The sequence below is a fragment of the Mobula hypostoma genome, chromosome 11 (genome assembly GCF_963921235.1).
Source record: "Mobula hypostoma chromosome 11, sMobHyp1.1, whole genome shotgun sequence".
In the NCBI taxonomy this organism is placed as follows: Eukaryota; Metazoa; Chordata; class Chondrichthyes; order Myliobatiformes; family Myliobatidae; genus Mobula; species Mobula hypostoma.
The window spans coordinates 67,140,077-67,166,673 of NC_086107.1; the positions used below are offsets into that span (position 1 = coordinate 67,140,077).

Sequence of the window (26,597 nt, forward strand, 5' to 3'; positions counted from 1 at the left end):
AGCGTTCAAAATCGCGGACGAGAACCCCACTTATGTTACGTACCCCGTAACTGGGTTGCCAAACCAGCAGAAATGGATCACTCAGTTGGAGTCTGGAGTACTAGGACTAAGAAAGTTTTATTAAAGAAACAAGCAACACATTAATCGAAAGGATAATAAATGCAACAGTTCAGCGATGATAAACGCACATGTGCACAGAATTAAGATAACCGCATCAATCAAGCTCTATCGTTGTCTAGGGGTAAATGACCAATTTCAAAATGACTCAAAGTTCAGTCCAGTTTGTAGTTCAGTTCGCAGTAATCGTTGTCATGGCGATGGACAAGGTGGGGAAGAGAGACATAGAATAGGAACAACTCATCATTCAGCACAGCTTCACTCACAGACCAGCGAGATGGCTCACAAACAGCATTTGGGCGGGTCCTTGGTGATGTCACCTGAGGTCACCGACTGTGACCCCTCCTCCAGATGCGGTCGATCCTCTGCAGTGAACCCGGCACCCAGGCAAGGGCGGACACACACCGGGTTCCCGCTGATCGTACCTTTCCACCCTTGTCGTTGTCTGGGACTTCTCACCCACTCGTGAGAAGCGCACCGCTTCCAGGGTCTCGTTACCTCGGGTGGCGTGTGTGTCTGTCTTAGCGAACCTGTCCCTTTTTATCCCCCTGCTGGGGTATCGCCTGTCCATCACTTCAAACAGTTCAGGGTTCAAAGGGGGGAGCCGCTCCAGACAGCTCTTCCTCCCACATCCCTTCATTACACATCTCCAGACGCTGCTCCATTGTTCCTTATCTCTCCTTCCCCTGAGGGCAGGTGGCAGACCAACTGCTGATGCCACCGATGCTAGCCCAGGCCAGCAAACATCTTAATTTTATGTGTATTCTCGTAACACTGTGCTCATGGTCTGTTCTTTATCAAATTATGGTATTGCCTGTTGTGACTATATGTTATAATTATGTGGTTTTTGTCAGATTTTCAGTCTTGGTTTGTCTTGTGTTTCTGTGATATCATTCTGGAGGAACATTGTATCATTTCTTAATGCATGCATTACTAAATGACAATAAAAGAGGGCTGCGTGTCCTTATAATCTGAAAAAATACTAGGGTTGTTGTCATGGGGGAATCCAATATAAACTGGGACTTTCTGAGTGCATGGGGTTTGGATGGGGCAGAACTTAAGTGCATCCAGGAAGGTTTCTTAAATCAATATGTGGACGGTCCAACGAGAAGAGGGGCTGTGCTGGACCTGGTGTCAGGTAATGAATCTGGCCAGGTGACTGACCTTTCAGTGAGTGAGCAGTTAGGGAACAGTGACCTCAATTTAACTTTAAGGATAGCTCTCGATAAGGATGGGTATGGTCCTTGTGGGAGAGTTTTAAATTGGAGTAGGGCATATTACAAGGGCATTATGCAGGAACTAGGAAGAGTTAATTGGGAACACCTTTTTTCTGGCAAGTCCACATTAGACATGTGGAGGGTGGTTAGAGATCAATTGCACAGAGTACAGGAAAGGTATGTTCTTGATGGAAGGACGGACAAGGATGGAAAGATAAGAGAACCTTGGATGTCCAGAGAGGTGATGAATTTAGTTAAGAAGAAAAAGGCAAAGCATATAAGGCTTCAGAAGTCAGGATCTACATAAGCATAAAGAAGCCAGCAAAGAACTAAAGAAGGGCATTAGGGAAGCCAGGAGGGGCCATGAGTCCATGGCAAGTAGGACCAATGTGAATCCCAAGGCATTGTATACATACATCAAGAGCAAGAGGATAGCTAAGGAGAGGGTGCGACCACTAAAGATAAAGGGGGGGATCATCTGTTTGGATGTGGAAAATGCGAGTGGGGTATTTAATGAGTACTTCAGTATTTACCAAGGAAAAGGATATAGAGGACCAGGAGATCAATGCTGAATGTATAGATACATTACGGTGTTTAGAGGTCAAGGAGGAGGAAGTATTGGGCCTCCTAATGAGTATTAAGGTGGATAAATCCCCAGGGCCTGATGGGAATTACCCCAGGTAATTGAAGGAGGCAAGACGAGATTACTGAGGCCTTGACCAGTATCTTCGTGTCCTCCTGGAGGACTGGCAAGTGGCTAATGTTGTACCTCTACTTAAGAAGGGAACAAGGGAAAATCCTGGAAACTAGGTAGACTGTTAAGTCTCACATCAATTGTAGGGAAATTGCTGGAGAAAATTCTTAGAGATAGGATATAAGCATTTGGAAATTCATAGCCTAATTAGGGAAAGCCAGGATAGCTTTGTGTGGGGCAGGTTGTGTTTTATCAATTTGATGAGATTTTGGCAAGGAGATGAACTAAATTGCTGAGGGTAGGTCAGTGGATGTTGTCTACATGGATTTTAGTAAGGCATTTGACAAAGTCCCTCGTAGGGTAATCCAGAAGATTAAGATGCATGGGGTCTGCTGTGAATTGGCTGTCTGGATCCAGAACTGGCTTGCGCATAGAAGACAGAGAGTAGTGTGTGGAGGGATGTATTCGAGCTGAAGGTTTGTAAGTAGTGGTGGTCTTCAGGGACCTGTGCTGGGACCTCTGCTATTTGTGATGTACGTAAATGACCTCGATGAAAATATAGACGGGTGTGTTCGTAAGTTTGTGGATGATACCAAGATTGGTGGAGTTGTGGATAGTGTAGAAGATTAGCAAGGACTATAATACAATATAGATCAGTTGCAGATATAGGCAAAGAAATGGCAGATGGAATTTAACCCAGATAAACGTGAGGTGTTGCACCTTGGTAAGGCAAATGCAAGGAGACAGTGCACTGTTGCGGGCAAGATCCTTAACTGTGTTGCTGAGCAGAGAGATCTTGATCCAAGTTCATAGGTCCTTGAAAGTGGCTACACAGGTCAATAAGATGGTTAAGAAGGCTTATGGACGCTTGCTTTTATTAGTCAGGGCTTTGAGCACTAAAGTCAAGAGGTTACGTTACCACTTTATAATACTCTGGGGTATTGTATACTGTTTTGGTTGCCCCACCATAGAAAGGATGTTGAGGCTTTTGAGATGATGCAGAAGAGATTTTCCAGAATGCTGCCTGGTTTAGAGGGCCTGTGTTATCATGAGAGGATAAACTTGGGTTGCTTTCTCTGGAGCACCAGAGGCTGAGGGGAAATAATGTCTTCTACATTATCTACAACTCCACCAATCTCAATCTGATAGAGTTTTGTAAGATGGAGAGGCATCAATAGAGTAGACGGGAGTATTGGTTTCCCAGGGTTGAAATATCTAATACCAGAGAGCATGCATTGAAGGTGAGAGGGAATAGGTTGAAGGGCGATGTGAAGGGTAATTTTCAGGGGGATGCCTGGAATGCGCTGCCTGGTAGTAGAGGCAGATACATTAGAAGCTTTGAAGAGACATTTAGATAGGCACATGGATGGAGGGATATGGACATTGTGTGGGTAGGAGGGATTAGTGTTTGGGTGTTTTTGATTTACTTTTAACTGGTTCAGCACAACATTGTGGGCTGAACGCCTGTTCTTGTGTTGCACTGTTCTAATTTTTCTCCAACGACAGTACATCCCTTTTTAGATATGGGGCGCTAAACTGTTTGCAATACTCCAAATGTGGTTTCGCTAATGCCTGATAAGGTCTCAGTCCTAAACACCTCTAACAGTTTTTTGAAGACTCATGGAAACTGCAAACAAATGTTGATTTGTTGTAGAGTTTCTGTTTCACATTATGTGGTTGAAAGACTTCAGTGCCATATTCGGTTGGAGCTGCAATCTTTGGAAAAGTACCATAGAAAAGGAAGGCATTGGCAACATCACCTCGAGTGGAGTACTACTTCTCACCATATGTGCTGAGCACAATCTTATCATCACAAACTCGCTCTTCCGCCAGAGAAACAAACTCAAGCCATTTTGGCAGTATCCCTAATCTAAACAGTGGAATCACATTGACTATGTCATTGTCCAAGCTTGGGATCGTCATGATGTGAGTAATACAAGGGCCACGACTGGTCCAGATAACTGCTGGATGGATCGCCTGATCCACTCCACCTTGTCCATCAGATTCATGAAAAAGAGGAGGGCTCATGAGAAGCAGTCCAGGCTAAGACTAAAACTTGAGAGCCCTCTTGACTCTGCCATGCAAGAGCACCTTCAGGCCTTGTCTATGCAGAACCTCCAATGGGAATACCTGAAGGATGTCAAAGGACACTGGGTACAAGTACAGAAAACATCAGGGTCGGTTTGATGATAACGATATAGAGATAGAAGATTATCTCCAAGAAAAGGAAAGCCTATTCCTGGCAGAATGACGTCAGCAGTAAGGCCAGAAATGAAACTTACTTCCAGAGCCAAAGCAAATGTCCAGCACAGGATGAGAGAGCTAACGAATTCTTGGTGGTCAGAGAAAGCCCTGGAAATCCAGAGACTGGCAGACTCTGCTGACATGAGAGGCTTCTTCAGTGCTTCCAAAGCAGCCTATTGTCCAAATTATTTTGGATTAATCCGCCACTCCCCACACTCAAAGGAAAACTAGTCCCCTTGGGACCTCCTGACGTTATTCCCACGCATCCCCCTATCTCTCCTTCCTACTTGGAGCTGCTGTCTCTCTTTGGGCCATGTTAGCTGCTTTGTGGGTCACACATGTCTGCTGTCCTTGTCTTGTTCATGTTATTTCTCCTTTTCCCAAGTCTATGATTGCACCTACTCAGTGTGTCTATACCCAGGATAGTACCTTCATTGTTTGGGCACACTCAGAAATCTACAGGAAGCTGTGCTCCCTCAATCTCAAGTACCTGGGGCTGACTTCTGTCCACCCTCGTCGTTTCACCTCCTGTGGTGGTCACGTAAATCGCCTCTTCAGTTGTGGGCAAGAGCAGATCAGTTATTGATGCTGACAATCCCATGTCCACCAACATTTCACATTGCTGGCCCTCTAATAAACCTCTTGTGTACATCCGTGGAAGACTACCACTGGCAATAGAGACTGCCATCAGGCATTTGTCTAATCTCACCAGCTCCACAATCTGGTCAGCAGCCAAATCAGAAAGAGAAGGCACTGCTGTAGACTGCCTGCTTTAGAAAGTGATCTTTACCCTTCCCTCGTTTTTCAGAGCACTGTCTCCAACCATGGCCTGAGAAGCCACAGCTGTAACAAATCTTCTCCTTTACCCTCCCAAGTCTATTCCAGCAGTCCCTTGCTACATGCTTTGGCTGCCGACACACAAATCAAATTTTCTGTGATGACATGGCAGTGACATTCGCTACAGCTACTTTACTCTTGCCCTTCCTCTGGTCTATCTCACTAAACATTAAACTGTCACAGAGTAGATTGATCCCAAAGCTATCCCCAAATCTAAAATTTCCTGGTGGGCTGAGCTCAGGCCTTCCTTCAGCATTTCAGGAAGACTGGGTCATCCCTCCCTGGATTATCCTACCCTGAATGCTCCTCATACACTCGATATGTATGTTCTTCATAATCCATAGTTCAGCGCTCTGAACTACTGACATTGTTATTCCTCAGTTATTCTCAGCTCCCCCCAGTCAGTACCTCATTTCCCCCTTGAAGTGGTATCTCTCTTCATTGCTGGCATTCTCGGTTGCCCATGTACCATCGTGCACCCCCTGGACCATACTGTCCACATATTCCTGAGGTACTTTGCTTTTACCTACATGTGATATCTTTAGGGTGCATCTGGTGAATTTCAACCATTTCCTCGAGCTTGCACCAGAATTCTGCATTCCCACATGTGACTTTAAGTGATGGCAGCTCTGACAAAATGCTCTGTTTCTCCCCAGGCTGAAGGGCTTAGGAATGGTCATAATCAGGGTCAAGGGCTGGCTTGGGTCTTTGGGGTTCTCGACTTGATGTTGCCTGACCTCAATAGGTGCCATCCTGATAGATATATCTGGGTGAAACCTTTCCCTGAAATATCTCCACACTAATGCAAGTTTGGATACAAGTTTAACAGTACATACTTTAAAACAGCAGAGTATGTATTACGCAATATGCCGTTTAAATGCGTCTAACTCATGATGCCTGCTGTACTCCTTTGCACCTGTTACACCAAGGCACATGCACTCGCAAATGTGTGTGCTAAAATACAGTTCCCAGGATGAGTATACATGCCCCCACTGGCGTCCTGAACCTTTAATAACCATCCTTCACAACTGGTGACCTCGTCTCAACAAGTTAACACACATAGTTTGGTCTCTTATGTAAACACATATGCACGCATGCACACACTACTTTTAACGACCATTTCAGCTCTCTGTTGTGTTCATGATACCTCGCAATCCCATAGCCACCGACCCAAACAGATCCAAGTGTGCTAATTTAAAAAATACTCACCCACTTAGACTGCTGAGATCATTGGCCACATGATGGGTCACAAGAAGGTATCCCACTTCTGACACCAAACACTTGCGTGAGCAGAGTCACTGGAGAGAAGTACAGGTAGATATGAAGCACTCTCTTTATTCAGCAAAATGTCAGATGTTACTGACCAAGTCCTCGAGAGACCTGTGAGAGAAGACATGGGGTAACCTCCCGGTATGAAAGGGGTCCATGATGCCATCAGGAACCTGAAAAGCAACAAAGCCACTGGTCCTGATGGGATCCCAGCAGAGATCTCAAGGAAGGTGCATTACACTTCTGCACCACATAATGTCTGGGAAGAGGAACGACTGCCCTCAGAGTTCAGGGATGCTCTAATAGTGACCATATTCAAGAAGGCAACAGAGACAGATTGTGGCACTCACAGAGACCCTCCTGTCAAAAACAGGCAAAGTGCTTGCATGTAACCTTATCGACTGACTCCTTCTGCTGTCAGGAGTACGCCCTGAATCACAATGTGGTTTCTGCCCATTTAGAGGTACTGCAGACATGATCTTCACAGCTTCCAGTGGAAGGAAGATCAGCGAGCTCTCATTGGGCAAAGGAAACACTTCAAAGATCAAAATCAGCCGGAAGGAATTTAATATTACCCCTGAACACTGGGATAACATTGCACTCAATAGATGCAATAGAGTAAATCTGTTAAGAGGGAGCTGTGGTATGTGAGAACGACCTCTGCTGTGCTGCAGAGTACAAGCGGTAGCTGCAAAAGGAAAGAATGAACAACCAAAAGACCCAACCACTAACCACAGCCAGCACTTACTCATGTCCACACTGCACCAGAATACGTGGATCGCAGGTCAGCCTCTACAGCCACCTGAGGACCCACCAATAAACAACCTCTCCGGAGAACATCTTACTCAATTCAAGTGATCACACTACATGTTGTTAAAAGCATTTCTCACTCCTATTGGTAATGGTTAAAAATTTAAGACAGAAGTTCAGTGGCTGATTTTTATCTTTTGTGACATCATTAACGTGTATCTATCCCTTATTGGCTCCTTCAGCTGTCAGGTAGTCTTGAAGGCCAATCCTATAACATCATAAGACATTAAGCAACCACCCACAAACTGTAGAATGCCATTTGACTGTATACTTTGCACCTTTTTATGCAAGCTCTTCCGAAAAAAGAAGAACGGTAAGAAAAAGTCATTTAATCTAACCTGTGTGGCTTTGTGAGTAACCTAGAAGAACCATGTTTGTAAATAATCTTTGGCAAATCCTTATATCGAGAACAACTTGCTTCCTGTCCACCACTGAAGGAACAAATGTGGAACTTTCAGCCTTCGATAGGTGGGTCAAGGAAGTGTCTGGGTAACTTGAGAGGTGTCTAATTCTATTCTCAGTGCTGGCTTGAATGCAACCCCTTTTCACTTTTTTGGGTTAGGGATTGCCATGAGTCAATAGATGTACTGTATTTTTTTAACCAGGCTTTGAGAAAATCCTTAAATCTATTCCTCTGTACATCAGGTAATTTCTAGCTGTAACAATTTCGAATAGTGTCTGTTTTGGGAGTCTGGTTTTGACCTTGCTGAGTGAGATGTGGGCATCATGAGGAGATGGCTAGCTCAAGGATCCTTCTGGAAGAAGAACACACTGTTAATGAGGTGGATTTTGCAAGAATGTGCTGACTTGGCATCTTGGAAATAACCCTGTGTGGGACCAGTGAATGTCCCATGATCTCCTGGCTCACCCTAATGTAATTATACAAATGGAAACTCTGGAAATCAGATGTGGTCAAAAACAATATGTACTCCAAAGCAACACAGACAAAATGCTGGAGGAACTCAGCTGGTCAGGCAGTATATATGGAAATGAATAACCAGTCAGTGTTTCAGGCTGATACCCTTCTTCAGGACGTGCACTCCAAACTTGAGAGCCAGCATACTGGAGGGAGCTGTTGTCTTGACCAGTAAGGTTTCTCCTGGGAATGCTAGAGCAAGGGGGAGAAAAATATGTTCCAAGATCCTGATTCTTTTCTCTTGGCGGATAGCTGTACATTCTTGTGGGAGGATGAGAGTGGAACTCTAAATTTGATTGTTCTTCTATGGTGAGCATTGCAGTGCCTGATGCAGCAGAGTACTGAGGGATGCAAGTAATGAGAGACAATAAGAATCATTCGTGGTTTTAAAAAATTATCTAAAGCTTTGTGCAGTGAGAAAATCCAAATGGAGCATCAATTTTATATTAACCAGGGACTATGCATCATCTTGGCAGTACTGGTTATACCATTCTCAGAATCGGAATCAGTTTTATATCACTGACTTATTTGATGTGGAATTTGTTGTTTTGGAGCAGCAGTACAGTGTAAAGACATGAAAATTACTGTAAATTACAAAAAAAAAAGCAAAAGAAAATAGAGTGATGAAGTAATGTTCATGGACCATTCAGAATGTGATGGCAGAGGGGGGGAAAAGAAAGGTGTTCCTGAATCAGAGTGTGGGTCTTAGACTTCTGTACTAGTTCCCTGATGGTAGTTATGAGAATAGGTCCTTAGTGATGGATGCTACCTTCTTGAGGTACCGCACCCTTGAGGCTGGGGAGGGTTGTACCGACTGAGTATACAACTCACTGTAGCCTCTGGCAGTCCTGTGCATTGGAGGCTGCAGTGCAGCCAGCCAGAGTGCTCTTCACTGTACATATATAGAAATTCAGTTACATACCAAATTTCCTTAAGCTTGCAACAAGCTAGAGCCACTGGCATGCCTTCTACAAGATTACAACATATGGCAGGCCCAGGAAAAGTAGATTTTGAGGTATAAAGTTTCCCAAGGTGAGTAAAAGCACTAGGGAAATTCCCTCTAATCCTGGAAAGCAGTGGTAACAAATTAAAGGAAACTAATTTATGTGACTCATATTTCCTCATGACACACAAAATGTGGCTGTTTGGCCTATTGCATTAATGCCAGCTTTTGGAGAATTTACTCTTTTACTTTCCTGTAACCTACTTTCCCTTACACACTCATTAACTCCCCCTTGAATCTCCTGCCACCTGCCTACACCAGCAGTGATTTACAGATAATACCTGTGCATCTTTTTTTTGCTATTTGTGACAGAAGCAGAACAACCAGAGAACAATTGAATGGTTACAGGGAGACTGTGCAAAAAACAGACACAGTGCCCTCCGTCAGGATTGAACTCAAGCTGCTGGTAGCAGTGTAACAGTTTGCTGCACCAGTGTGCCGCCCCTCACTTGTTTAACTTCCCAAAATGTGAGATTTCTTCAATTTTCAGGAAACAAACCAGACGGTTTCTAAAACATTTGTTACTGATGAACTTCCTCGGGTACTTGGTTTTGACTTGGTGTTTAAGATTCTAGAAGTTCTGTGGTATTACCCATGTTGAGTCAGAGTTTAAACTACACAAGGGTCTTTGCAGTGATCAGTAAATGAGGAAGGGGTTTACATTGGCAAGAATGGAAATTGTAACCAAATTTCAGGAGCTGTACTTGATAACTTCAAATGTTTTAATAAAATTAAATACTGCTTTTGGAATAATACAAATTTATGTTCAGACTTTTGAGATATTAAGGCCATCATATATCTGATGTAAGTATTTAATTGCACATGATCAATTTAAGTGTGTTTAATCATTTTTCATTTATACTCTCATAGAATTCAGAAACAAGCTCTTCAGTTTGCCATGATACTGTCTATCAAATACCCATCTGTACCAACTTCATTTAACTGCAGTTGGTCTGTCTCTGTACCTTGGTGATTCAAGTGCAAATGTCTCAATTTTACATGTTGAAATTGTACAGAATAGCGAAAGGGTTTTAAAAATGATTTCATTTTTCCCATATTGTTTTTGTCCATTCACTTCACTGCCTTCAGGATGTTGATTTACTGCAGTTGTGCAAATGAGATCTTTATATGTGTAACATCAAATTATGACATGGGAAGGTAAAATTTTATGCAGTTTCATTACTTTGATTGCAGGTCCAAAACACTTCCTCTCTGTTAAATTCAAATTTCAAGAGAATATTGAGGAAAAAGTCAGAAATCCTCCGGGAAATGTCTGGAGTCTAAGTGGATGGCTGTACGAATTCTATCTGTGCTTGCTTATTTATTGTGATCAATAGTTTGGTTTAAAGCACAACACATTGTCTTCCATGTTGTAAGAAAGCATATATTTAATGAAGTGGGCAGTTAGCACAACTTTTTTAACATTAAGCATTCTCTCAATCTTAATCAGATAAAGTGTGCACACCCGAGGATGTAGAACCTCCTCCAAATTTGAAGTGGGATGATCCATTTTATGATATTGCAAGACGTCAAATTGTGGAGGTAGCAGGTGGGTGTTATGAAATGGTCCTGGTCTGTAAAAATGTCAACCTGTATGTCTTTATCCTTGGGGAGTAAAGGAAGGGTAAGGAACACTCAACAGAATTTTTTTGAATTAACGTTTGTTAAGTGTATAGTATTGAACTGAATATTAGTGAGTGCTCTTCCGGGAGTTTCTACTAGTAGTTGACACTCAAACTGTAGAAATGCAAATATCCCTCTTATCTCATTGTTTTCTTCTGAAAGATCATGATCTTTTTCTCTTGTGAAGTTTGTTTATCTTTGAGTCCCTGCAGAATTGGAAATATAAAATCCAAGAAAAACCCATTGCCTTTCTCCAAATATTTATTTGGTTGGGTAAGTGCATGATGTGGGCAAAAGCTCGACTTAACCTTGGAGTCTTCTAAACAAGATTTGGCGTCTGATTAATAGTCTGACAAGCTGTGAAGTGAATCGTACTTCCTTGGCTGGGACTTACTTTATATAACTGATTAGACCTATATTACGAGTTTTTTTTAGATTCCCTGCCTCTCATGTTTTAAATTGTTTTGGCCAGAAGCTTGCCTTTCAGATTGTAGTTGGGGGTAAAAAAGAAATCCTTTAAACTTTACAAAGAATTTCATAGAAGGAACCAGAACTAAAATGGCTCATTCATGGCTCTGGTCCATCCTGTTATTAATGAACTGTCTAAATCTCCTCCCGGCCTACTTTATCCATTCAGATCACGTGATCCTTCTATTCTAATTTCTCTTATTACTTATGTAACTTCTCACCAAATGAATCTCTTTGCTAAAATGTGAATATTTTCCCATTGTTAATAATCTGAAATTGTTCCTATAAAATGTTTCTGTTAAGGAAGCTGGAGCTGTTTGGAGGATTATGGTAGTTGGGATACTGGAAGTGAAGGTCAGAAAGTGTTATGTATTCAAAAGAAATTGACTTTTGTTTTTGAGACATCAGTAAATTGACAAGGCAGAAAGAGAACCTTGTTTAGAAATGTAGGGAAGTTCTTCATAAGCTGTTAACTGGGCCCAGGCCTGAGTCAACGTAGTAGTAGTGTTAACTGGGAAGCTGAACATTTCCTCAACTTGGATTACTGGAGAAAACACTGTCTTTTTCCCTAATGAACTGACCTATTAATTTTGTTCCTACAGGAGATGATAACTATGGTAGGAAGGTGATTGTGTTCAATGCTTGTCGGATGCCTCCCATTCACCAGTTGGATCACACAAAACTGCTTCAGTGAGTATGCTAAAAGATTTTCACTATAATTTAGCTGTGTAAAACTCCATTTTCTAGAGGAAAATAAAAAGGATCAGAATTTCAGAAAGCAATGAAATTGTACTTGTTGTTCTTCTCTTAGTGCAGTTTGGCAACCAAGTGTTATAAGTGTGATCTGAAGGTGAGATCACTAGACGCTACCGGTTGCAGTACACCTCTGATAATCTCTACTTGATCATTGTACAAATGATGTTATATGGAAATTTTTTAGATGGTAATGAACAATCCACTTCCTCTATAGACTTGCCCATTCCCTTCACAGTAGGTTGGAGGGCTGTCCCTGAACTGAGGTGAATGAAGGCTGGTTCCACTCTAAATGGAGCATTTATTTTGCCAAGATCCATTTTATGTAGAAAGTTGAATTGGTACATAGCTTCATCCTGGTCATCACTAGTCTTTCTGCAAGTTTAGGACAGTATTGAATTACTTTAATGATGCTGGGGTTCAGAAGAAAACTAATTACATTTGGAGTTGTTACAAGAAGGGGTGACGTTTCAACATTCCCACCCGTTGCTCTTTTTGTGTTCTTGGGCTTTCTAAAGGCGCATCAGCATCGGTCTTGTGTTGAATGACTTCTTGCCGGAAGGTGACTAGTGCTTCTGGCACTTCATCAGTAAAACAACCTGTTGAGTAGAAGATTCAGCAGTGACACAATAACTACCCTAGCATTCCCATATGAATGGGTCCCTAAATGTTTTGATGTAGGGAATTGGATTTTCTTTGGGAATTCTCTGAGCTGCTTAAAATGTTTGTGTGGTCAAGCTCCACATTGCTTGACATGCTGTCAGGTTTAGTCAACAAATCCCACAAGCTTCATGAACCTATTGTAAAATCCCATAGCCCTCGTGTTCATCTTTAATCTCCGTTATTTTGGAAGTGTCTTAAACACTCCTGTTGAACCTGACTTTAAATCCCTGCAATTCATCCCTAACATTTACTTCCCCATTTTTTTTTTTGAAATTTTTGCTAATACTAGGAGAAAAGGAAGCCACATTTGTGGCTATATTAAGGTCAACATTCGGTGCTGGGCAGTTCAGATCTGGCAGTTGCTTTCGACCGTGTCTTAGGAATATTGAAATGTCTCCCACTGCTGTTTTTTTAAAAAGTGGTTACCTTGTTATTTTCTGCATCAACCATCTGGTGGTCCCTTTGAAGTCGTTACAGAGACAGTTTTTGTGCCAGGAGCCTGTTATTGAAATGGTACAGAATAATTTGCCAAGGCATCTTGTACGGATTTTCATTCAACGGTTTCCACTGTATTTTAGTTGAAAGTTTGGTACCTAGGCAGTGTGCTTTGTTTTGATCCCAAACTTCAACTCAGTTGTGGAGCTTAGAGCCTAATAATTACTGCATGAATAGTCATGGTGTTGTGGTTTAAGCAGTTCTCTGTTTCTTTTTCCCTTCAATAGATACCTGAAGCACACACTTGATAAGTATGTTGAGAGTGACTACTCAGTTGTGTACTTTCATTATGGACTCACCAGTCAGAACAAACCTTCATTCGCCTGGTTGCTGGAAGCCTACAGGGAGTTTGACAGGAAGTAAGTGAGATACTGCATCGCATTTTAACGAAATTGTCTGGGAATATTGATGTACCAAGTTTGGCAAGTGGATTCTTCCAGTTTTCTGATTAAGTTGCATTTGGCAAAATGAAATAATGCATTTGTAAGATCAGTTTGCACCTTTAATGCTTGCTGACCAAAGGCTTCTACCCAGTGATTAGATTGGTGAGAGGATTGAGCATTAGGTGTGAAAGATACGGAAAATATTTGGTGGCTGTGGAGGATGTTATTCTCCAACCTATGAAAAATGTTATCAAGAACAGTGTTTTTTCATAAACTGCTTTTATTTCTTATAATGTTTATTGCATAATGTGCTTCAAGAGAAAGGGGATCGGCACAATTGACTTCTTCATTTAACAGCTAATCCCGATCGTCATAATTTGAGGAGGAAGTTAAGCAGTTTGCTCACTTTTTTTCCCATCATTGTCTTTAGTATAAGTTGCTGTGCTTTTGAAGGAAGTAGACAATTTTGCTGAACATTTTGAATTGCTACATGATCTTCTGCATCTACTTGAAAAAACAAAGTTGAATCTTTTATTTTTAAATATCTCTGCCTAAAGGCCATCATGTGACAGTGCGGAGCTCCCTCACTTCTGTTCTGGTGACAGCCTTGGTTATATGTTTACACTGGTAATATTAACATCCCTGACATCAGAGAAGAAGTGAAGGAGTTTGGTCAGCAATTTCATGCCTGTCTGGGAATCTGAATTAGATAGCCTTTACATTGTAAAATTCCCCAGCAAGTTCTAGCCCTGTGTGATCTCATGGGTGCCCTTCAATTGGACTGTATGGGAATTTGTGAGCTGATTTTCCAATATGTAGCAGAAATTTAATCCTTAAGCTATCATGGGAACTTGGTTGACAATGGAGAAAGTGGTTAGCAGGAAGTGCTAGGCACTTAAGGATACATTTCTGGGATGAAGCTTTACCCCATGCCTTTTGGTGCATTTGGGGGCAATATTATTGAAGCAATTTAAAACTTGATATTAGTTCCATTGTTGTGTCTACAAAATTATTGTGCTGTACTTAATGAAACCAGGTTCAGAGTTTAAAATAGATTTGGACTGCTCCATTGGCTCAGTATTTGTAGATTATGAATGAGGCAGGCAGTTCAGAAACGCTTAGCTGGTATTACCTTTGCTGTTCTCCATAGAATCTGGTAAATGATCTTGGTAACTGATTAGGGAAGGGTTTTTTCCCCATGAAGTCACAGGCAGAATGTGTAAACTCTACACAGACAGCACGAGTGGTCAGGATTGAACCTGGGCTGCTGGAGCTATGGGGTATCAGTGTTACTAACTGTGCCATGAGGTGAAATATATTCACACAACAAGGTGTTAGGGCTGGAATGCATTGCAGTTCTAGAAAGAGGAGTTTCATTTGTAGAATTGGAACAGAAGCTGACTAGGCATCTTAAAGGAAAACATTTGAAAGGCTATGGGAACAGCCAGGGAAATGGGGCAAGATGTATTATTTTCAAATGCTGATATAAACTTGATGCGTTGAATAGTCTCCTTCCATCCTGTAACTATTTTTGTGATTTACAAGGAGACTTGCTGTAATGTAAACCTCTCACAACAGATGTGTTGTCTCAACTTAGCTGAGATGTCCCGTGGGTCAAGAAGCCTTCTGACAAGGCCCGCACTTGAATTATATTTTCTCCATAATTATTTCGAGTTCACTAAACACCATGTTGAGTGAGCAGTTTTAAGTTCCTGCTTCTCAATATTGTTGAGGATCCAACCTAGTCCCAACATATTGATGCAGGTATAAAGAATGCAGTATTCCATTAGGAGTTTGGGGAGGTTTGGTATGTCATCAAAAACACTCACAAATTTCTATAGATGTACTGTGGGGGAGCATTCTAATTGGCTGCATCACCGACTGGTATGGGGGGTGGGGGAGGTTGGGATACAGCACAGGATCGAAATAAGCTGCAGCGAGTTGTAAAGTTAGTCAGCTCCATCATGGGCACTAGCCTCTGCAGTATCCAGAACATCTTCAAGGACCGACACCTCAAAAAAGCAGCGCCGATGAAGGACAACCATCACCCAGGTCATGCCTTGTTCTTATTGCTACCATCAGGAAGAGGGTACAGAAGCCTGAAGGCACACAATCTGCGATTCAGGAACAGCTTCTTCCCCTCTGCCATCTGATTTCTGAATGGATATTGAACCCATGAACATTACCTCCTTACTTTTTTATTTCTATTTTTGCACTACTTATTTAATTTACCAATTTAATATATACTGGATATACTTACCGAAATTTAGTTCTTTTTATTATTATTTATCACACTGTACTGCTGCCACAACAAATTTCACTACATAGGCTTGTAATATTAAACCTGATTTTGATTCTTGCAAGAGTATATTTTATGTCGGAGTTCCGCCATGTGAAGTGAGTACACATATTCTGTAGTTTTGTAGCATGAATGGAAAAGCAAGTAGACTCCTTGCAAATCTCTCTGCAGTCTGAGATAACCTGCTCCTTCCAAGCCACCCCACACTCAATAATTGCATGACTTTCTGTCCCATTGATTATCTTTGGTATTCTATGCCCCTAACTTAATGTCACTATATTTCAGACCTTGAAAACTCTAAACTTCCTTCTCCTTGGCAAGTAGTGTTGGCCAATTCATGATTTGCTTCCCAGTGGTCCAAGCAAGCCACTCAGTGTACTTTCTTACTACTGACTCAACATGTCTAAAAGGTTAGAGATAAGATGAGGTTTTAGTCAGCCTTGCACAAAATTGTTTCAAGTGAAAAGAACTGACATGAACATTAAAGGCCAAATAAAGAAATTGACTTTGCAAGATGAAGTCTATCCTTCGAAAGTTTGAGGCATTTGATAGACCCAAACACACAGTAGGTGTTAAATTGAATTTTATTTAGTTCAGTAAATTCCACAGTATCTAAGTGAAAATTAAGGACAACAGCTTCCATTAAACTTCATCAGAGTGGTATATAATAATCAGCTGATTAAGTTGTATTATCATATTGAAGACATTTGTCTCTCCCCAACGTTAAAATCAGTGATTTTCTCCTTGCAGTTAGACATTGTGATTCAATCATCACCCCAGTCCCTGATGGTGGAATCAGGATGGATACTGATGTTCTCTCTGATATTGAGGAATAAACTATTGAAGTGATCAATTGTTCTCTGTAGAATCAGAATTCTGAAAAGAACAGTTAATTAAATTTGGGCGTCTCTTTACATACAGGTACAAGAAGAACATAAAAGCTCTTTACATTGTCCACCCCACCAGGTTCATCAAGGCACTCCTTGTTGTCTTCAAACCCATAATCAGGTCAGTTCAGATCCAGTGCTGTTTCTTTTGAGGGCAAAATACAAAGTTATTCATTGTTTTTCCTTCTTGAATGGTGTTTGTTGTCATAACTGATCATTCAACCTGTTGTTGAGAGCAAAGCATGCAGAAAGGGGAAAATACTTGTGTTTCTAGGGCAAGAAGGTTAATTCAATGAGCCGTAGATAGAGTGGACAGCCAGAATCTCTTTTTCTCCCAGGGCAGAAATGACTAATTTTAGGGGGTGTTTGGAGTAAAGTATAGAGGAATGTCAGATGTTGGCTCTTTACACAGAGAGTGATAGGTGAATGGAACGCACGGCCAGGGGTTGTGCTAGAGGCAGACACATTAGGGACATTTAAGAGGCTCTTAGATAGGCATGTGGATGTAAAGAAAAAATGGAGGGCTACGTGGGAGGGAAAGATTAGATTGATCTTGGAGTAGGTTAAAGGATCGGCACACCATTGTAGACCAGATGGCCTGTACTGTTTCAGTGTAAATATTTTGATTGGTTAACTGCAATGGCAGCATAGCTTTTGCCAAACATAGTTATAAACACAGCTCTCTATTCAGTTAGTTCTTCTACTATATCTTCCAAATTCATGTTTCTCCTATCTGACCACTGCTTTTGTGTGGCAGCCACCTCAGGTGCTGCCTCCTTCCATTTTGTGTACATTCAGTCAGCATGCACATCTTTTCCCTTTTCCTATCATACATCTTTGTGTTTTTGTATCTTTGACTCCCATATTTTCATTTCTGTGCAAATACGTGAGTATGCACCTGATGACATTGCACAGCCAAACATTCTGTCTTTAGACTCCTGTGAACGTGTGTTTTTGTGGATTCTTAATAGCACACAGTATCCAGACTGGCAATGCAATCAGAGGGGATATAGGCCGTATGGCTCCTCAAGCTTTCCCACTATTTAATATGATCATGTGTGATCTGTGCTGGCCTCAAATTCTCTTCTGTTCCCTTCCCTTAATTCCTTGATCTTTCAAATATTTTTTCCATCTCCACCTTAAGTATGTCTAGTGATCCAACTTCTTCCATCCTTTTGGCAGAGACTGCCATCTGAGAGAATAAATTTCTGCACACCTCAGTTATTTATGTTCTTGTTATTGTTCCTTGTTCCTGATTCTCCCACTAGTGGAGGCATCTCAACATCGAGCAACACGGTAGCATGGCAGTTAGCGTGATGCTGTTACAGCTTGGGGTGTTCCAGAGTTCAGGGGTCAATTCTGGCGCCATCTCTGAGGAGTTTGTACGTTCAACCCGTGTGCGTGTGTGTTTCCTCCCGCAGTCCAAAGACATGCTGGTTAGTAGGTTAATTGGTCATTGTAAACTGCTGTGTGATTAGGCTAGTGTTAAATAGATGGGTTGCTGTGTGATGCAGGTCGTTGAGCCAGAAGAACCTGTTCTGTACTGTATCTATAAAGAAATAAATCTACCCTGTCAAGCTTAGGATATTGTGTGTTTGAATAAGGTCATCCCTCATTCTTCTAAACTACAAGGAAAATAAAACCAAGCTCTATCCTCTACCTAGACTCCAATGAAGAAAGGCCACTTAACATAGTTGCAAAGATTGCTCGTTGAATTTCCCGAGCAGCATCATTGGGCAAGCTTTATGTGAGGCTTTTGGTCTATTAGCTACTTCCAAATATGGTTTTATCCCCATACTCATTTTGCAAATGAGACAGAACCTGGAGTGAAATAATGAACTTGTAAGTGGAGGTCTGGCAATCAGTCCTGCAGCCTCACATGTGCATCTTCTGTTTCCATGTTTATTTCCTCTACTTCTCCTATTCCAGCATGAAGTTTGGCAGGAAAATCTTGTACATGAATCACTTGGGCGAACTTGAACAGTTCTTGAAATGTGATCGAATGGTGATCCCAGCATGTGTGAAGAAGTAAGTTCATGGAAACATACAGTTGATGAGAGAATTGTATTATTTATTTTCATATTGCTAAAGTTGCTCCAGGGTCACTTTGGCAGAGGTATTGTGATCATATTGTCTTTTAGCCTGATTTTTGTTGTTTTTGAAGATTTATTGAACATTCCATTCTATGCTACAGAAAACAATCTGAATATGATGGCCCAGGTTTTGCTGAATATATCACTGGTTCAGCTTCTAACTGCCGTTATTCCCCACTGACCAATAATGGGACTTTTGTGCAAATGTGGAAAGTTGCAGTCAGCTGTTATTTTCCTTCTTCCTCGCTGTGATTCTGTTTTCAGCACCAAGCTGTGGGTATTCCCTACTACTTAAAATGGGAATATCTACCGGAGCCACTTGAAGTGGGGGGTGCGCCATATTCATTTCAAGAGAGACTATGATAAAGGACAAAGGCTTTTAATTTTTCCATTTGGGGGAAAAACACAATTCTAAATTGTTTTTTAGAGAGTATTTTTATCAAAATATATGCAGGGTGTTTTCCTTGACTGTCTATAAAAGATTTTTTCAAAAATTTTGTGAGCTTGTCTTTCTGACAAGTCTGGCCTCTCTTTCCAAGTTCCCATTCAGCCAACCAGGCAAGGGAAGCCAGAGGTTTTCTTATAGCTTAGAAATGTCTGTGAGCAGCTCCTCTTGATTAGAAACCCTAGATCAATGTGTATATAGTGGTAATGGGCAAGCAGATAAACTTAAATCTGCCCACCTATCTATAGGTCAGAGTAGAATGAGGGAATGAGTAGAATGACATGAACAATGTAAGATAACCAAACTTTGAAGCAACAAAGCATGACTTAAAATTTCAGAGCACCTCAGGTGTTACATGATTTTGTGAGGATGTAACGAGTTGCTTGCTAATAGGGTGATTTTGTGGTTTAAAGCCCATCTTAGAGGAGCTAATGGTCTGTAGTTCATTATTAAATTGAGTCAAAGAAGGGGCTAAGAATGCAATAGGAATTAAAGGCAAGGGAATTTCTTCTCAGCATGTACTTTCTGACAGTTGGACAAGTTGGTAGTGATGGTGGTCCTGTAATCTACACATATGGGGATTAAACCCGTTTTTGGGTGATTTTGCTTAGAGCTCATGTGTAATGGGAAAGTAGGACAAAGAAGTTAAGATAAGAAAAGCTATTGCTGTTTTAGTTGTGACTGATTAAGTAAGAGTAGAATAAGGCAATGGTAGTCATTAGTCAGCTGGCCAGCAATAGAATTAATGGTCTCATATTGTGGGAGGGAGAACCCTTGACACAATCAAATAGTATATTACTTCTCTTTCTGTACTGTGACATGAGAGGAATGTTGATTGGAGGCATTCAAACAAGGATTTTTGGGAAGAAATCATATGAATTAAAGGTACTCGAACATACTCAAGGACTTGCAAGAGGGAAGGGCAAAGGCTGTATTTGGCAAACATGGCGGTCAAGAGTCTTTTATAAGGATGGGATTAATAGCATCGGATTTGAAGAAGGAGGTATGGTGCCCACAAATCAAGACCTGTGATGCGTGACCTGGATGAGACAATGGATTAGAGTTTTTGGGATTAAGGTAGATTGAGTTGAGATGGCGAGAATGTAGCACGTGGCAAATGAGCTTGGAGTGGGCATGGGTGGGGATAAATGTGTCTCAATTTGGTTAGCTGCTTTCCCTGGCCACCTATCCAGAATCCCCACTCCATGCTGATTTGTACTACTCTTCTTCTATTTCCCTTTGTTGTTCTGTCTCCCATACTTCTGAGCTCAGCCCTTTTTTTGATCTCCACAGGTTGACTGAAAATCTTTTTTTGTCCAATTCCAACTTCACTTAGTAACTGGCTGGTGGGGATTATGCAGGAATGTATCATTGGTTTGCTGTTTGGGCGTGCCTTTTATTTTTGGGCTATCAATTTTTTTTTCAACCATTTAGTGTACAGTATAGTTTGTTGGCAAATCATTTGTCTTGTTTGGTAGGTCTTAAAGTGACGTGCAACATTTAAGGCTTGTTTGTTTGACTTAATAATAAGATTTAATTACTACATAACTCTGAGACAATTACATTGTCCTTTCCCACTCCCATGATGGATCTTTATTCTTTAGATTTGATGAGACGATCCGTGCAGCGCAGAAGCCTGCCCCGTCAGTGCAAAAAAAGCAGCTGCCTCACCAACAGTTTGGTGTTGATCTTTCAAGGTAAGTATTTATTGTACACTTCACTTCTTTGTTTTTGTTGCTCTTTGCATGATCGTAGGTAGATTTTTTTTTAATCCAGCTTTCTCATTTTCTTATAGCAATGATTCCTGAGTTCTGGTTCTGTGGGCTACAGCATACCTTATCTAGGCTTCTGTTTTTCATGGTTTAGTTCAGTGGGTGTTGAAGTTGCAGTAGCAAGACCAATTCTGTTTTTTGTTAGATGCCAATTACTTTTGTGCACTGTCACTGGCTAAAGAATAGAATATTGATCCCACTTACTTCTTCCTCTGCAATTTGCTGTTTACCTACATCTGAGGAGTACTTGACATTTGTGTGATGTGGATTCCTGTCTAATGAGGGCACTTGGTACTCAGTGGGCAAGTTAGAGTGTTTCTACCTACATGCCAGCTTTTTGGTATGCTTTTTCCTTGTAGATTCCCCCTATAGAACAGTACAGTATGGACCTTTGGCCCATGATGTTTTGCCGGCCCTTTAACTTACTACCTGAAACAATCTAACCCTTCCCTCCTATTTAGCCCATTTTTCTTTCATCCATGTGCTTATCTAACAGTCTGTTAAATGTCTCTAATGTATCAGCCTCTACCACCACCACTGACAGTGTGTTCCAGGCACTACCTCTCAGTGTATATAGAAAAACCTACCTCTGATATCTTCCCCAAATCTTCCTCCATTCACCTTAAAAGAAGGTCATCTGGTATTAACCATTGCCAACCTAGAAAACAGGTGCTGGGTGTCCACTCTATGCCTCTTCTAATCCGATGCACCCCATGTTTAATAATGGACCTAAAATTTTTCCTTGTAGACATGTATGTTTTCTTCAAGTTTAATAGTGGACTTCAACTTTGGGGAACAGAGATGGAGAGGGTCAGTAGCTTTAAATTCCTTGGTGTCACCAGATCAGAGGATCTGTCCTGAGACCGGCATGTCAATGTTAGTACAAAGAACGTATGCAAACTTCTACTTCTTTGAAGTTTGCATAGATTTAGCATGTCACTAAAAACTTTGACGAGCTTTTACAGATGCACAGTGGAGAGTATCCGAACTGGTTGCATGATTACCCGGTATGGAAGCACCAATGTCCAGAAATGGAAAACGCTACAGAAAATGGTGTATGCAGTTCAGTGCATCGAAGACAAAGCCCTCCCCACCATTGAGTACATTTACATGGAGCACTGCTCATCAGACCCTCAGCATCCAGGCCTTGCCCTCTTCTTGCTACTGCCATTAAGCAGGAGGTACAACAGTTTGGGTCCACAACACCAGGTTCAGGAGCAGTTATTGCAACCATCAGGTTACTGAACCAGTGTGGATAACTTCATTCACTGCGGCTCTGAACTGTTCCTGTGACATGCAGGCTCGCTTTCAAGGACTCCACAACTCACATTCTCAGTATATTTTTATCTGCACAGTTTGTTTTCTTCTGTTAGTCTTTGTGTATAGTTTTCTGTAAAATGCTATTTTATATATTTTTTCCTGTAAATGCCTTCAAGAGAATGAATCTCAATGTAGTTTATAGTAACATTTATGTACTTTCATAATAAATTTACTTTGAACTTAACTTTTCTTTCAATTCAGGCTCAGAGCAAATGATCCTGAAAAGAGGGCTATTCCATTGGTCGTGGAGGAGACAGTCAATTATATCAAAAAGCATGGTAAGTGAAAGGTACTGAAACCCAGAGGGAATCAACTGGACCTGACCTCAAAATCCTTTCTTCCTTCCTCCCTGTTAAAATGTATTGATTCCTTAATGGGATGCAATGCCACAGACACTGGGTCCATGAAAGATGCACAATTTTATTGATAGCTTTAACTTTTTTTCCCAGCAGTTTCTCACTAAAATGAATGGAATTCCAATAAACAACTTATCCACACTTTTTATTGTGTAACTTAGGATAAAGGTTACTGACTGGTATTGTTGTTTGGTGGTAAGCCAGACCTGGAAGATTTAAAATTATTTTATTGTTAGCATGGAATAAATACTGTTTGCCTATCCTCAGGTCTAAACAAAGAAGGAATATTCCGCAGATCGGCTAACATATCCTTGGTGAGAGAAGTACTGGATAAATACAACAATGGTGAGTGAGTTACTGTACATATCACATTGGTGGATCTAGTTATGAGGCACAACTCTATTTTATAAATATTTGTTCATCGGTGTAAAGACTTCTATCCCCACTGATCGTTCCCTCTCCTTTCCCAATATTTCAATCTGACTTGGGAGGCCATATCTTTTTTTTCCTGAAATGAGATAGGTAGCACAAAAAACCAGTGGTATTCCCCAGTTTTGCTGTTTTGTGCAGAGCCTTCGGGCACAGGTGGTCACCTAAACCGTGCCTTTGGGCAAGAGCACTGCAGCTCAGTACTGGCAGTTAATTTGAAGCATTGGAGCCACAGCGCCCGGAGATTCTTGACCGTTTTATGTGGTCCCAGTTGTGTGAAGGTATGACAAACTTCAATTACAGTTGCACTACTGCTCTTCATTGATTTTATGCTTGGATATCTTTCTGATAACGCCCATAAGAACATCACTGATTGTTATGGAAAGATGGGAATTAATGTGCTTGTGTTTCAGTGCAGCTTGAGAAGCCTGTTCTTTGTGCAGAAGTCCTTATTATTCTCCAAGCTGAGATGTAACTGTGATAGAAAATAGGGCAGAAGAGCTGAGCCCTGCTTGTCCATGCTAACCAAAGTGACCATTCAAGATAATCCTATTCATTTGGCCCATACCCCTCTAAACCTATCCAACTGCCTTTTAAAAGTTGTCATTGTATCTGCATCAACCACTGCTTCTGGGAGCTTGTCGCATATACAGAGTTACAAAAATAAATTTCCCCTCAAGTTCCCATTGAAGAATTATGACTTTTTCATTGAGAATAGGTTGCCTTAAAAGGGAAGGATCATTTTAATTGGGTGTATAAAATTAAGCAACTGAGATGAGTGACAGTGGTGGGGGGGTGTGAGGGGGAGGAGGAGGGACATGGTTTTGAAATAAACGCTAGGAAAATTAGAGAGAACATGAGAATTTTTTCATCTAGAGGATGTGATGGGAAATTTGAAACTTGAAAACAGTGCTTTGAAATTTGATGCCCAAAAAAGGTTCCTTGATAAGGTGATGTGTTTGGGGCAGATTTTTTTTTTGAAAAATCAAAGAACATCAGAAATGAAAACAAAATGTTGGAAACATACTGAATGGTAGACTGAATCTGTGGAGAAAACAGGAGTTTAACTTCAGGTTTTTTTTTGCTGTGAGGTGATTCCATGAAGTAGTTTTTAATACTTCCATTTCAGTCAAATAATCACCCAACGACAAGTTCTGTGCAGTGCCTTGGCATGTTACCAGGAATAAATATAGGGAGCAGGTTTCTTTTAACCCTTACATGCTGTTCGGGTCAATTTTGACCCTTTTTGACCTTTGACCGCAGTGAAAATTCCCTAAACGCCGTTTTTTCCAGGTGAAATTTTATGACTTTTCCTAAAGTGACCCAAAATGCGCAAAAATACAAAGATTTAAAAAAATTAAACTTCTGTACAGGTGCTACAATTTTTGCAACACTGAAGCTGTTCCGGGTCAAATTTTACCAATACCGATTGCAAGCCCGGGAAATACGGGATAAAGATATGGGTAGCCTGTGATGCGCGTTCCAATTATGCTTGGAATATGTGAGTGTATACTGGGAATCCGGCTGTGGGAGCCTCGGAGAGAAAGCAAGGCATGCGCTTCACGTTGGACATGACAGAGGGGCTGAAGGGACACAGCGTGACCTGTGACAACTACTTCTCGTCTCATGAGCTTGGTCAGGCACTCCTGAAGAAGAAGATCATAATGGTGGGTACTGTGAGGCGGAACAAGCCGGGGCTGCCACCTGCTCTGATTGAAAGAAGGGGGAGAGATGTCTTGTCCTCTAAGTTTATGTTCACCCATGACACCACAGTTGTGTCGTCTATGGCAAAGAAGAACAAGAATGTGATCTTCATCAGCACTTTACATAAGGCTGCAGAGGTAAGCGATCGGGAGACAGAAAACCAGCCATCATCTTGGGCTACAATGCCAGCAAAGGGGTGGGGTTGACAACCTTGACAAAGTCACAAACACATACAGCTGCAAGAGGAGAACAGCCCGCTGGCCTCTCGCTATATTTCATAACATCATTGACATTTCCACACACAATGCCTTTGTCATCTGGAGTGACCTGAACCCTGCCTGGAGGGCAAGCGAGAGGAACTGGAGGAGGTTCTTTTTGGAGGAGCTTGGAAAGGCCCTTCTGAGTCCTTCTATGCAAAGGCGAGACCACCTTCCCGCAGCATTCTCAGCAGCCGTGGTAAGGGAACCTGGCCCTGCTGAACAAGTCCCACAAGAGGCCAAAACAGGGGGACAAAAGAGAAGGAGATGCAACTTCTGCCTTGCAAAAAAGTATTGCAAAACATTGACTACTTGCAGCAAATGTGGTAAACTCATATGCAAGGGCCACACACGCAAGGTTTCCCACTACTGCTTTGAATGCAAAGACTAGTTTGCAAATAGCAACTACTTTTTTGATTAGTTTATTGGTTAAATGTTATTTAATGTTGATTAATAGTTAATAGTTATAATTACATAGTAGTAGGATTTTTTTAATGATATAGTAGTGAGGACAGTGTTTGCTGGTTGTAATGGTTACAAATGGTTATATAATAAACCCATACTTCCAGAATGTTCTTGCCATCTTCAGTTTCAATAAAATGTACTTAATTCTTTATGGCTGTTATGTTTTCATGTCTTAGGTAAAATAGGACATTATATTGTGTGACAGTGTATGTTTTTTCTCCGACGCATGGTGTAAAACCTAAAAAACACACTGTCCCTCATCTCTGATACATTAATTAAGGATTAATCACACTTTTATTAATGTCAGATGAGCTATTTTTACATTGTAAATAGATCAGTGGTTCAAAATTTGGTATAGACATTTGTTATAGGGGGATTCTTGGGCCAGAGTCAAAATTGACCCTGACCATACTGGGAAGGTATAAAATCTGAACAGTATGTAAGGGTTAATAATGCACATGGTTTGACTGCACAACTGATTCAGTCCGCATACACAGTAGAGCACTCATTGCAAATGCTTCCAAAATGAAAATAGCCGCAAATTGTGCAGTGGGATAAAGGGAACATATACTCAGTGGCCACTTTATTGGGGTATACATGTACACCTTATTAATGCAAATATCTAATCAGCCAATCAAGTGGCGGCAACTTAATACATAAAAGCATGCAGCAGGTCAAGAAATTCAATTGTGTCTAAACTTCAGAATGGGGAAGAAATGTGATCTAAGCGACTTTGACCATGGAATGATGGTGCCGGACAGAGTGGTTTGAGTACCTCAGAAACTGCTGATATACTGGGAATTTTACACGGAGAACAGTATTTAGTGTTTACGGAGAACGCTGTAAAGAGACAGAAGGCATCCAGTGAATGGCAGTTCTGCTGCCAAAAGTTAATGAGAGAGGTCAGAGGACAATGGCCAGACTGGTTCAAACTGTCAGGACTGTGACACAAGTAATCTCGCATTTCAACAGTGGTGTGCAGAAGAGCACCTATGAATGCATGACACATTGAAGCTTGAAGTAGATTGGCTACAGCAGCAGACGAACATGAACATACACTCATGGCCACTTTGTTCAA

General features: G+C 41.3%; 1 protein-coding gene across 3 annotated transcripts in view; it reads left to right on the forward strand.

The window, feature by feature from the left end:
• Positions 1–26,597, forward strand: part of arhgap1 (Rho GTPase activating protein 1) — a 69,316-nt gene that overhangs the window by 21,126 nt on the left and 21,593 nt on the right. For all 3 annotated transcript variants that reach the window (XM_063062218.1, XM_063062220.1, XM_063062217.1), the window contains exons 3-10: positions 10,558–10,656; positions 11,801–11,888; positions 13,337–13,468; positions 16,713–16,799; positions 18,608–18,706; positions 20,821–20,913; positions 22,510–22,586; positions 22,932–23,009. In XM_063062218.1, coding sequence (XP_062918288.1) covers positions 10,558–10,656; positions 11,801–11,888; positions 13,337–13,468; positions 16,713–16,799; positions 18,608–18,706; positions 20,821–20,913; positions 22,510–22,586; positions 22,932–23,009 — 753 coding nt within the window. The remainder of the gene's footprint in view (positions 1–10,557; positions 10,657–11,800; positions 11,889–13,336; positions 13,469–16,712; positions 16,800–18,607; positions 18,707–20,820; positions 20,914–22,509; positions 22,587–22,931; positions 23,010–26,597) is intronic.